General features: G+C 38.1%; 1 protein-coding gene across 1 annotated transcript in view; it reads right to left on the reverse strand.

The window, feature by feature from the left end:
- Nucleotides 1-4,356: 4,356 nt before the first annotated feature.
- The window catches only part of EFNA5 (ephrin A5), a 207,641-nt gene continuing 197,776 nt past the window's right edge, over nt 4,357-14,221 (reverse strand). Inside the window, exons 3-5 of the mRNA XM_065744237.1 lie at nt 13,000-13,065; nt 12,527-12,607; nt 4,357-7,701 (exon numbers count right to left, since the gene is read on the reverse strand). Coding sequence (XP_065600309.1) covers nt 7,580-7,701; nt 12,527-12,607; nt 13,000-13,065 — 269 coding nt within the window. The 3' untranslated portion in view covers nt 4,357-7,579. The remainder of the gene's footprint in view (nt 7,702-12,526; nt 12,608-12,999; nt 13,066-14,221) is intronic.

The raw sequence follows: 14,221 nt of genomic DNA on the forward strand, positions 1-14,221 counted from the left end.
CTTCCTACCTATGTGCCCATTCTCCATCCCATTTTGTAGCAAAGGGAAGCACTGGAGTACAAAAGAGGAGAGCAGTGTGCCAAGTTTCTGCTGAAGCCTTCACACCCAGCCAAGGTCCTGATCCATCTAATGCTTAGACAAGGACTTCCCAGTACCCTCCTATAGAAAGAACAGAACTTTATTATATCAGTGTTGATACTCTGATGCTTTGCTTTTGTTGCATCGTACTTAGATTTTATTTTTTTCTACCTCTGTCATAGGTAAAAATAAAAAATAAGTAATCAAACAGACTAAAAACTAGTAAATTTAAATGTAATCCTCCCAGAACTTCTTGGACTAACTGGTCTGTGGTTAGCTCAAGTTACTTTTAGTGAAGATACAGCAAGTGCAGGAGAACAAGAGGAGTGATTCGTTCTCAGCAGTAGAAGTAACACAGCTATGCTGCTATCAACAGTGTCATAGTCTTTTATTAGACCTTTATTTTACCAGCACCATCCAGACATAACTTCAGTTTTGACAGTTTTCTAGTTTTTTAATTTGTCTGTGGATAAAGCAATGTTTAAATTGTAAAAGTTACTACTGGAAAATGCTGCTAGGTGAGAAAATGCATATCTTGAAGCAGTGCATAGAACACGGTCTGAACATGGGAACCAAAAGATCATTATAAGCTTAAGATTAAATATATACAAAGAGAAACCTCCTTTACTTCAGAGCTGTACTACAAGGGAAATAAGCATTCCCCCTGTACTTGGCCTGGTGAGGCTGTATTCTGAGTACTGTGCTCAGTTTTGGGCCCCTCCCTGCAGAAAGACACTGAGGCCCTGGGGAGTGTTCAGAGAAAGGCGACGAGGCTGATGGAGGGTCTGGAGCACAGGCCTTATGAAGAACAGCTGAGGGAGCTGGGATTGTTCAGTATGGAGGAGTAGAGACTCAGGGGAGCCCTTATCACTCTCTACAACTGCCTGAAAGGAGGTTCTGGCGAGGTGGGAATCACCCCCTTCTCTTCCATAAATAGCAATAGGAGGAAAGGCAATGGTCTCAAGCTGTGCCATGAGAGATTCATTTTGGACATTAGGAAAAAATTCTCTGAAAGAGTGGTCAGGAGCTGGAATGGGAGCTGCCCAGGGAGGTGGTGGAATCACTGACACTGGAGGTGTTCAAAAAACATTTAGATGCTTTACTGAGAAACATGGCTTAGTGGGAAATACTGGTAATAGCTGGACAGTTGGACTGGATGATCTTGGAGGTCTTTTCCAAATTAATTAGAGATAACTTAATAAGCCTGGCTGTGAACATAGTCTTCACTTCCTTAAAGTTATAGAAGAAAAGATGTTTCTTCTCCCCATCAAACTGGATATCTACCTTGCCTCCCTGAAATTTCTTGTATTTGTAGTCATCAAGTAAACATGCAACAGGAGAACTCCACTGGAAGAATTGTCATAAGAAGAAATAGTGTCTGCAAGTTTTGTCCTCTTCTGAATTTATCTGAATTAAATATTACTGGTAGTACCACTCACCTTACTCTTTCATCTGAGAGGAGGGAAGCAATAAAAATAAAAGCCTTGCCCTTTCTGTATTTCTGCAGTACTCCAATTTTTCTTGAAAGGATACTTTTGCATCTAAGAAGTACTTTGTTTTAAAAGCTCCTATCAGGTCAAGGAGAAAATTTTAACAGTACCTTTAAATTGAAACTACTTCAGCTTGTATGAACTCACTACATCCAATGAAAATGATGCTAAAAACAATCACGAGCAGCTGCCTTGTACAAGAGCAGTCTGTATCACAGCCTTTACAATGACTGAGTCTTGATTTGGTCTCTTAGGCTCACATATGTAATACAAAGTTAAATCATGTTTCCAACTAAACTTTCTACTAAGAGTAAATTAAAAACAAAACAAAACCAAAACCAAATCAAAACAAACCAAAACAAACAAACAAACAAACAAACAAAAAGTTACAAGGGCAGAGCACCTTTCAATCCTCTGCCTTCAAATGTCTGTAAAATTTTAACCATCCCAGTTGTCAACCACATTTCTAAGTTATATAAATCAAAGCATTGCTTTGAATGAATAAAACTGCTTTGGCACACAACCATATCTTAGTGGTATGATGCATGCTTGAGTATTCCTAAGAATGCCCTCAGAGGTACACTGTGAGCAGAATTTTCTGTGGAAGGAAAGATGAGAGAGCACAAATTCCTATTGTTCGCGCTAATGCCAAAAAAATGAAATCAAATACCATTCTCAGCAAAAGCAGAATGTCTTCTGAGCAAAGGCCATTAAGTGTGTCAGGCTGCAGGATATTTTCTGGACATGGCTATTATGTTAAGACATACTGAACACGTGTCATTTATAACCCTGCCCTGGTTGTAACATAACAGCTCCAGAGGAAGAAGTCTGGTGCATGGATTCTTTGTATGAAATACTTACACACACTTTTACTCTCATCAAGCTTCTCATCTATAAAGAAGTTTAGAATAAGTTATAATTAGTACTTACTGCCCTGCCAACTAATTAAATGTAGTAAAAAGCTTTCAGTGATTTTAATGCTAACATGTTATAATTACAGTGAATTTCTGAGTGCAGGGTGCATTTATTATGGGTTTCGGTATGTGTCCCCCACCTTCTATGACCTAAATTCTCAGGTTAAACCACTGTATCTACCACATGATTAGTGAAAAGGCACTGCCAAGGACACGCATTTCAGATCCAAATACAAATCATGCCCAATCCAGTCTTGCACATTTTTGAGGCACAACATCAGCACCAGGAGCACAGATGAAAGGAAGAAATAGTCAGCACTTCTTTCCTTCTAGAAGCACCATTGCTCAGGTTCTCCCATCCATGAAGCTCCTGCCACTCTCAGCCCTCTTATTCTCTTTTGTGACTAATGACACAGTTGAGATTTCAAACCACTTCCAGACCCATTTCTTGGTCATTCAGAGGAGAGAACAGGGTAGATGGGCACCATGTGCAACTACATTGTGTGCACATACCTAGGACTGGCTCTATTCCTCAGGAAGCAAGAGTTACACCATATCAATAACTGTAACCCAGAGGAGTAAGGAATATTGCTCTGAAGGCCCAGAGCATGGCGAAAGTGATGATGGAAACCAAGTAATGCTCTAGACTTGGTTGGCATAGTTCCTTATGCTCCTAAGTATTTGGAAGAGCTATGAACACACACACACACACACATACACACACACACAAATAAAAAAAAAAAAGGAGAGAGGGAAGAGCACAGCAGCCAGAGTTTAGGTCAGCCAGGATGTAGGTTGTTACACCTCTAGGTAGTCAGCCATTGTGCTCACTGCATTCTTCATGCTTTCCCACTCATACTCCTCATTGCTTTCCATTGCTCACAAAAATAGAAGACAGGTACAAAAACCCCCAAAATAAAGACATAATTAAATGAACAAAAATATAGCCTACGAGAACCAATTAAAATGATGAAAATCTTTAATTTTATTTAAGTATAATTGTACGGACACGTGTATATACAAATACAGATCTTATGGGGCAGGGTTCTTTTTTTTCTTTTTTTACATTTTTTTTTAGGTTCATATAATGTAAGCATTTCAAAAACAGCACTCAATGAATAAGTGCAAAGAAACTGCAAAGCAGGGCAGTACAAGCACAGGACCACACTGAGCTGGACTTTCATAGCCAGATGCATACACAATGAGTGGCTTCAATGGGGGTGTCAAGAGTAAGCATGGAAAGTGGATTTCGCAGACTCATGGGTAACCTCCAACATGCCAGCCTCTATTAAACTGTACAGACAATGGCAGCAAGCCTATTGTAGGGAGATTTGTCTCACATCCGAGAAGCTCGAGGGCAAATGCATGGGAAAAACTCAGTGATGCCAGGCCAGAAATAGATCTGCCCATTCACAGCTCCAAATTAAAAAAGGAGGGGGTGGGAGAGGAGGAAGGGCAGTAAAAGGGAAGAAAAGTGTGGAGGTTTGTACAGTAAAACTGGTGATTACAAAATCCAAGTGTAATGAAAGAAGGGGAAGAGTTAACACTCTCTTCTAAATCTCTGAAAGTGACTGAGCCACTGCTCTCACAAGGCAATAGATAAAATTCAGTTTTGAGGGTAGCGGTGGGAATCAACAGGTATAAATACAACCATTTTCCTTTCATAGTTATATAGGAAAGGAAACAATCTACTCATCTACTCTCAATACTTCCCAAATTTGTTTTGGAACCTAGTATGTATGTATCACACATGACACTGGCAAGATCCTTTCTGGAAAAACAAAACAAAAACAAAACAAAACAAATCAAAACAAAAAAAAAAACCTATTAATGGAAACAAAATCAGAAGGAATAAAGTAAAACAACAACAAAAACAACAACAAAAAAATAAACTAAACAGAAGAGCTGTTATATCCCCAAAGCAATTTTAGAAACAAACATAATACAAAAGAACAAAAAATAACACAGAAACCATGGGGCTTCAACATTAGACCTTTAAACACTGAGGACAAAACACTGATCACCAAAAGTCATGTTTTCCAGGTCTTGACAATGTGAAGACTTGCAATAGATGAACGATTTCCAAAGATGAGTCCTGTATGCTGCAGTGTCATGGCCACTTGTCTCTCAGTTCTCAGCCATGATCACACTTGATGCTTCAAAGCTCTGTCTTGTAATTAATGCATGATTTTAATATCCTGAAAGTCTATTGTTCTCACTTACAAAAGACATAAGAATCAAATTAATACTTTATTATCAAACACTATATACAACAGAGGTTGCTAATAATACAGAATTTAAAGAACATAGCTTTAAGTTTTACTTGTCTTTCCTTTGCCATCCAAGTAAGTACAGTACAAAACAATATTCTAAACTAACACGAAATGTTACCTTGCCTATTAAAGGATACACAGTATCCACTAAACTGACTGATCCCTATTTTCCCTGCTTGGCATTGCAATGGCCTAGGCAGCCAGGAGTGCAGTCACGGGGGTAAGTAAGCCACCCAGGCTGGGGAGAATCAGTCCCTTGGGCTTGAGAGTGGGAAGATGGAGGGAAGCAGAAATTTCTTAGCAGTTGGCACCAACATTTGCATTCAGAGCCTCCAGAGATTTGCATCCCAACACAAAACCAACCGGCACTTACTGCTACGACTGGAATTCCCTGATGCCACCATGTGCCAAACTGATAGTGTCTTGTGGTCTTCTGGACACCCCTGGCAGCACAGGTATCTGCTTTGCAGCTGGGTCACCCACGCTGTCCCTCATCCACCCAGCTGGGCTCTGTGATAACGTGAAGGGCTGAACTCCACACGAAACAATACAAATGAAAAGCATCTGCTGTGGATAAGCATACATCTCAAACTCTGACGTCATTTAGAGACATAGGATGAAAAACGAAGTCACCGTTTCTACATAAAATTGGCACTGCTGCTATAACTGCCTGCAATTGCGATGAATCATTTTAATATGATTACTATCATGCAGTATTACCTGTACTCCAGTTAATAATCCATTTGATAAGGCGCATTTTGATTAACCTCACCTCATCCAAACCTCTTTACTTGCTACCTGAAGGAAGTGTATGTGTGCATAACAAGCACATCCAAGTTAAAGAGCAAAAAGTACCAGCTAGACTGTAATGGGATGGTGACTTACCTCACTGCTTGGATTCTATGTCTTTGCTCTGTGCACTTAACAATAGAGGAAATTTCCTATATCCCTACTGTAAGCAAAGGCCCTGCAACAATAACCTTGTTGTATGATATCAGGCAAGCCCAGACTGTGATTAAGCATGCACAAAACCTTAAAAATCATAAATTTATTTCCCCTTTTCCTTCTTTACTGAGTAGCGGGCTGCATTCAACATTTGTAAAGTTTATCTTCATTAGAAAAAAAAAAAAAAAAAGCTCACAAAATGCCCATTATTTGTACCACTCAGTTTTGTTATGACAGAGGTTTTATTCAGAGTTAATATAGAAACCTCTTGATTAGCTGGAATTCATTTCATGTATATTTCTCATTTAACGTAATTATCACAGTTTTTGTTTAGAAAATTTTTGTTTCAGTTTTTGCTTGGTATTTCCATGATCATACTTAGTAGTTCAAATTTCATGGTATCCTAGACAAAAATAAAATAAAATAAAATAAAAAGAACTCTTGCACTTCCTGGCAAATGACATTTCCAAGTTCTACCTTAGCCAAGGCTTGGATTCCCTAAACAGAGTCACTCCCAATTCCATCTAACAAGACAGTACCATCCTCTACTTGCATCAAGGGTTACCACTTTTCTCACATGTTTAAATAGGACAAGCATATATACTCACTCTCAGCATAAAGTATATCTAAATAATGTATTTTCTATTCTAGTGGATTTTTAAAAAAATATTTTGTTAAGTCTTTGGGAGCCCATCTAGTTTATCTCTGGCTGATAAACACGTTTCCTCTACTCTTCAAACTGTGCTGGAAGGGGAAAAGACAAAAAAATCAACACTTGAATTCATATTCCACACTTCTTTTCTTTCCCCCCACCAAACAATGCTACTAGACTGTCCTGGTTTCTGCTACTTGTGGTTTATTCCCATGACTGAAGAACTTGCAGGAGAGACAAATCAAAAGCACACTGGAGATCCTGTGTTCCAAATACGACCAGTGGTCCTCTGGCCACTGATGTTTTCTTCTAGCATGTATTAACACCCAGAGCAGCATCTAAGGTTCTCAGCTACTAAGTCAGCGCTGGGGAAGGTCACTTTTTTCTCAAAAGTGCCTCTGCATTTCAAGAAAAAAAATTAGCACCACGGTGATTTCTTTTAAAATAAAATAACCCGGTGTGCATTATCCCCTTAAAACGAAATAACAGAGGCACTCACACCCCCAGTGAAGCTTCTGAAATCTGACCTTGCCTGCTGCATGCTAACATTTCTAAATACTAAACTCTTTCTCTCACCAAAGACAGCATTTCTACTTGTGAGCAAAAAAAGGTGTTTCAGGACAGTCCTATAAGAAATATCACCCTTTCCTTTCAGAAGCCTTTTCATTTAGAACTCCTGGAGGAAATGGTGTTATATCTGCTCTTAATATTTCCCTTCCAGTCCTGACATGGTGACACGATACCACGCATGAACATCTTACAGTGCTGAATGAGAAGGCATAAATATTGTACAGGAGAGAAAAGCTCTCCCAGGCTTTCATTCAGTTTGCTTATCCTCCACTTACTCTATTTGCCACTATTCTTCCTTGTCTACATTCAGATGACACAGTGAGCTAACAGAGGTGACTTCTTAAAGGAGAATGCAGAGGAAAATAAGAATCACTAGTGTCACTATTATAGTTTGGCATTTTCATTTGGAGTCCTTTTATTTGTATGGAGGGGTTCAGAAAGTCACAGGGTAGGTAGGGATGGGTGCTGAAGCTAGTTATCCCCTTCAAATTTTTGCTGAGTTCAGGCTAAAAGGGAGAAGAAAAGGGAAAAGGGAAAAATAACGATTTGACATCTGCAAAAACAATAAAGTCCCTTTCTTGGGATGAGCAGTTAGGTGGATCTTTGATGTTCCAAGACCCTGATATTTTCTGCGACAGGTTGCTGGAGCATACTGTGCTATAATATCAAAAGCATTGCCAGGAGGAACAATAGAGTTGCCAAAAGCCGGATGGGTATCCTCGGTGTCTGTGCCGCGTTCTCACCACGGGATGGCTCGGCTGACTCATGTACGGTATCATCTGTTCAAATAAAAAGCACACATTCCAATGAGATTTTGCATCCTTAATAAACTCTCACTGAGCCGACAACTGTAAGTAGATTTCAGTGCCTTTATGAAATAGGGCAATGAACCTTGTGCTGTCATTGACTTTCACAACCGTGTAATACCTCATTATGTAACCAACTTCGGGCCAAGTCCTGCATTTCTTTCTGGCAAAACTCCCACTGAAGACCAGAGCAGCAGAAAGTAAGTCTGACTGCAGCAGACTGAGGAATGAAAGATTCCTCCTCTAATAAAACATGGTAGCTTCAGCTTTGGATGGCTCATTAGATAGCAATGTCAATAGTGCGGCAGCTAAATAAAAACACCTGATTTTCAGAAGGGCTTGAGGAAGAGTTGCACGTGCTCGGAATTAATTTAGAAGTTAATCCCCTTACCAAGCTACAGATTTCAGCTCCTGAATTTGAAATGGCAGCCTGTAAGTGCAGGCATTTATTCCACTTTCCACTGAAGTATACTGCATTTTGGGGTATGCAGGGCATATGAGACAAATCTCTCTCTCTTGAAATGGAATTCTGAAGGCTAAGACAGCCTCTGATTTTCAAACACAATTCCCAAAATCTCATAGGTGGCAGATTACTTGTTACGGTAGACAAAATACAGAATTAAATATGTGCTTATAAAACTAACAAAAACAAAACAAAACAAGACAGCTGAGCTGTGAAAACATGCTTACACATTAGTAGAAGAAGAGAGTATAGTGGAAAATACTAAATGTATGAGACTGAACAAGGATCTTTTTAATTTTTATCAATTAAAAATTAGCCTTATAGACACAACTTGTAACATAAAAAGTATAAATGAAGTCAAATTCAACTCCAGGGCTATTATAGGTGTGCTGTTTTTCTCTGCAAAATCCTCCATATCCACAGCTATCTAATTTAGATATTTTAAGAGCAATCTGTCTGAGGCTTGCCATAAAAAGTCAGCTTTGAGATTGAATTTTCTTAGTACTAAATGAACGAAAGAGCTTAACCATTTTAGGAAGTGTGAAGTGGCCTCAAAATGTATTTATAAGCTATTTTAGGGTGCCTAAGTTTCCAGGAAAATTAACAGTATCTCACTACTTAGTGTAATAATCTTCCCCATTTTAAGAGAAGTGTTGACATACCTATGATATATCAGCCTCATAGCTCCCATCTCAACAAATTGCACTGCCAGGATTACACTGGATGAGAGCTGTGCAACCCCAATTAAAGACACTAAGGGAAGAGGGAGTCACACCACAAGGATGACTCTGCTGTAGATACTGCTGTAGAGCCTCTCATGCTACTTGGCTTTAGCTAGGGAAAAGCTCCCTAAACACTCTTGACAGCAAGCACAGAAGCAAAGTAGAGCATTTTGCAGTATTTGAACTATCAGACTCTTCAGCTTTAGGCCAGTTTCATTGGAAGATGCACAGTAAACTGGATTAACAACCTGGCACATTTTGTTCAGCACTGATGCTACAACGGCATCAAGCTTATCAGTACCTCCTCAGTGCTGTTCAAGGCAGAGTGTGAAAGGTAAGCACTGATCAGTTGTGAACATATTCACATTTGCAAGACAGAGACAATTAAATGTCTAGAAAGGTCTATTTAAAATCACTACTTCTGGTGTCTGTCAGAACCAAAGGCTGTTCTGTATTTCATTTGCTACACTCCTGTGCTTAGGTGGCACTGCAATGACAATACAGTACTTCACCAAAACAGCTTTTCAATTAAAACATACTTTAAGAAGGTATGAAGGATCCAGGACCTACTGTCAGCTCTATATCCTTTCATATACATCAAGTCAGCTCTGCTCAGTTTGGCAACATACTCATCACTGATGAACTAAAACTACAAGGGAGAAAGATGTGAAGTCTCCTGCATCATCAATAGAATTGCAAGAAAGTCTGAATTTGAAGCACTGAATGGTAACAGTTTTGTCCTAATTACATCCATGAGTCAGTACTAAAACACAATAGGGTAGAACTAGTATAAATCAGCAACAAATCCTAATTTTCTTTGACTCTCAGCTACTGGCACAACTGGAACACTGGCTCCTGCTAAAAAAAAAAAAAAAAAAAAAAAAGAAAGAAAGAAAAAATCAACCACAAGCCCTAACTAAAAAGATTATTAAACTAAAATACAGATATCTTCTAAGATGCCATCTTTATAAAGCCATTTGTCTCAAGAGAATTCATTTTCATGTAACATTAAGGGACTACTTTCAAGAAATCATTTGGGCTTTCTGTCAATGCAGTCCCAAGGTCTCTATGCGCTCATATATTAGAGCACACATTTCATCTGTGGTTCTCAAAATCACTTTACAAAAATGATTTTCCTTGGAGGTGCAGAGTAGTAACACTGCACAATCTTTTGTGCTTAAGGGAAAGGTCTGGGCTTATTTTAAACACTGAAGACAAGTCACACATATGACAAAATTGATGAGTAAAATCTGGAAGGTCACTGGTAAAGACTAGGAATGCTAGCAGTAATTTGAAAAAAATAATTTGACAGCCATGAATTTTCCAGATCACATAAGTTTACATCACATGCTTCAGGTATAATTTTTCTAGGTATGCACAGCTGCAATTTTTGTTCTAGGGACAAAAGAAGAATATAGGCAAGGGTCCAATTACTTCAGTGACTTCTGAAAGAAGTGTGATCCGTACAGATCAGATTTCTACAGATTTCTGAATAAAACCAGTGCAATTAGAGAGGTTCAAAAATCACACTTTTTTTTTTTCCAGAACATTGGTAGCAGTAAGTAATTCGCTGAAAATGATCCCCCTGCTTCCCAGCTCTCCTGTACACTGTGGGAGCAGTCATAGGCTAGGGGAGAGCACAGAAGCAGAAGGTGAGCTCCAGAGGTAGGTAGAGGTAGGTTGCATGTGATTTGTAACATGTAGTAACATGTACTACATGTTACAAATCACATGCAACAAGATCCACCAAGGCAGTAGCAAGTCTAACAGTCCAATAACAGGAAATACTGACTGCAGACAGAAGATCTGGGAATAGCAGATCACCTCATTGGGGAGTGGCAACTTTCCAGTACCTGAAGTGTTTAGAACAAAAACATTCTCCTTTAGGCTACTGTTCTTCATAATACCAGAGACAATATTTCACCTCAGACTTCAGGATTCTCCTTGTATGATTTTTGTTTGCTGTTGTATCTACTGCCTTCTAATAGTATGTTTCTGTGATGTTGCTAGCAAGATAAGCCACTCAATGGCAAGTGAGCAGTACAGCTGAGAAGAATATTCACTACTATCATGAATTTATTACTCAGGTGATCTCTTTTGCAAACCAGTACCAGAAAGAATAACACTCGAATTAGCTCATGTTCACCAAATCATAAAGTGTAAAAAGCACGCTGAGTTTCTAGATTCATGGGTTACCTAGAGAGAGGGAATGCCTCCTGTAGAAGGTGAATGCTGCTAATAAAAGTGCAAATGCATCTCTGTTGTAAATGTACTCTCCTTGAATACAGGTCTGCTTAGAAAACAACCTTGATTCTCAAAACCAACGTTTTTAGCTCTGAAAACCCCATCTAAAAAAATAATAAAACATTAGAGCATTCAAATTGGACAACTTTTGGAAGCCTTATAAATATAATAATGCATAAATAATGGCTTTTAGGTGAAGGATCAGCAAATAATGAAGTACAAAACATTACTAAGTTGGTTCTCATAGAAGGGACAGTATTTTCTAAAAAACACAAGAGAAAAAAATAGCTGGGAATCTGATCTTCAGGGAATTTACTACATGAGTATCACATGATACATGAGTATTACATGAGGTGTTTTTTTTTTGTGTGTGTGTGGTATAATTCATTTAACTGTTTGTTTTAATTATTGAGGCTTGAATATAGCAGTGTGTGAACAGTGTGTTACACATAAAACAAGCAGGTAAGTGCTATTGTAAATACTTGTCTTACATACCCACCTAATTTTAATGTCATGAACCATCATGAAGTTGATGAGATTATTCACACTCCTAGAATTAAACATGCTCCTATCTGTCACAGACCTGAGTCACACAACCAGATACATGCACTTCCCACACAGAGCCACATAGCTTAATGGCAAAGGATAACACAACTTTGCCCTGGGCAGATAAGGGGCTTTATAAAAGCAAGCATTACTCTTATTAAATGCAGGTTTTAGAGAGCGAAGAAAATTAAATAAATAAACTAAACAAACAACAACAACAAAAAAAAACCAAGCAAAATAAAATCCCCCAGATCCATAGCCAGGATATGAATTCATACACAACAGCATGTATGTGTGTTTACATATGTAAAAAGAATACACAGACTATACAAATATAAATACAAATGTATATAATTTTAAGGGACTGATTTCTTACTTAACCCTAACTCTACTAGCTGCATGCCTATGTCATGCACTAGCACTAAATAAGGAGTGGTTCTTTGAAAGTCTGTTGGCACCACAAAACAAGTGAAGCATGCCCATTGACTTTAAGACTTTTGGCTCAGTTAGTTCCATGAGTGGTCTGTCAGCATGCTGGGTGTTTGGCTTGGATGAACCAGTGACTTTAGGACACTGGTGAAAGCTTTATTCTGGCACACACTGAATTTTATTAAGCTACATCAACCAAAAAAGCAACACTTTTCCTCCCCTGAGTTAGATAAGGAGACAGGAAATATACCACATGTGATATTAGCACTGCTAGAAACAAGCAAAAGCAGACCAATTATACCATGCAAAGCATGCAGGGAGTAGAAGAAAAAAAGTACTCAAGCACCAGAGGGATACACGCATTTGTGAAAAGAGATTCTCTAAGCATACTAACCTGCTGGTTCTAATGAATTTTCTACTTTGTCGTTAACATCGAAAACACGATCATGAACACCTATAGTTTTCATACAGCTGTCTATAACAAAAATAGAGATAACAGCCAAATATGTTAGTGAGACACCCTTAAACTCCAGACTTTGTTTCTTTTTTTCTCTCTCTTTACTAATATAATTAAGCATATATTTTTTTTTATAGTCTGTGGCACTTATCCAAATGCCAGTGTTCCATTGGTACAACAGTTTAAGAAACAACAAGTTAGCAATTGCCATGAAATTAAAAGAAAGCTTTATGAAAAAATGATAAGGATATATCATGAAAACAATAACACAAATGCTGCTGCACAGAACAGATACACAAGGTTTACCAGTAAAAATAAATAAATAAATAAGATTTTCTGCTGTTAACTCGACCACACGGTTAAGCATGCGCTACAAAGCCACCCTCAAAAACTTATTCTAAGAAACTTACTTGTTGGTCGCACAAAGACCTTAAGCTTTAGACAGGATCTCCTTCCATTATCTGGGATCGCAGAAGCTGTAAACGGAGAATGAGAGAGAAGTGGAAGAGTAAGAGAAAATGTATACGATTCTTTGTCTAAAGTCAAACACCCCTTATCCCTTTATTCAAAGAACTGGCCACATTTCAGCCTCTTCATGTAAGTATTTCAAGTGTGCAAAGTAGCTAGATAAGACAAAAGCATCAAGAGAACTGCAGATTTTATTCTAATCCCTTTTTTGATTATCTTTCATGAAAGAAGTGAATGATATTCATGTTTCATTATCTCCTTTAACCTTTTCACACCTTTTTCTCAAGAGATAGTTCAATATGGTTTCTGCTGTAACGCATGTGTCTACTTAGAAAAATTACCCTTGAGAATAATTACTATCACTAACAAGCAAGCTAGTCTTGAAAAGGCAGGACACCGACTTCAGCAACTCAGAAAGGAATGAAAGAAAACTGAAAACATGATGCTGAAGTTGACAATGTTAAAAATATAAATATGGACCTACTTCCACTAAAGTAAAAATACATACCATAAAATACATCTATTATATTCCAAGGTAAAATCAAGACACTGAAATCTTGTACTATGTGCCTTTGTTGAGAAAATCCCTATTTTGCTTCAGATAAAATATGATTTACTGTGTTAACAAACATTCTAAAATCAGCTTATTCCTTATTTATCTCCTCCTTCATCTTTGCCATTCAAAGTATTTCTTCGGAAGAATACTTACTGTATGAGGAGGAGAAAAAAAAAAGTGAAAAGTGTAGCACCATACATACATATAATATTACTATAATCACCAACAGCAACAACTGCTGCTGTGAAAACCTTTTGGGATGTACATTTGCCATAAAATACCTGAATGCAGGCAAACATACCAAACTCCTTGACAAGGCCATGCAAAATTTTGGTAGTGAAAGACCATCTTCAGATACATTATTTCAGCCTTGTAAAACCTTCAAAAGCCATACCTGAAAATATTGCCTGAAGCGCCTAAAGATATTTTTATTTCATTGCTCTTTCATAGTCTCTTCCAGCAAATAAAAAGCTAGACAGTAGGGCACAAGTTGCTTTTCGTAGAAAACTGAAATTATTGGAAGCTGTCTGCACTTATGAAACATGATTGGGCCAATGAGATGTTTGTTTGTTTTGTTTTGTTTATTGCTGTTTCAGCCTTTTTTTTCC

This window comes from Cyrtonyx montezumae, unplaced genomic scaffold (genome assembly GCF_038088225.1).
Source record: "Cyrtonyx montezumae isolate F1298 unplaced genomic scaffold, pur_monq_1.0 scaffold_30, whole genome shotgun sequence".
Taxonomy (NCBI): Eukaryota; Metazoa; Chordata; class Aves; order Galliformes; family Odontophoridae; genus Cyrtonyx; species Cyrtonyx montezumae.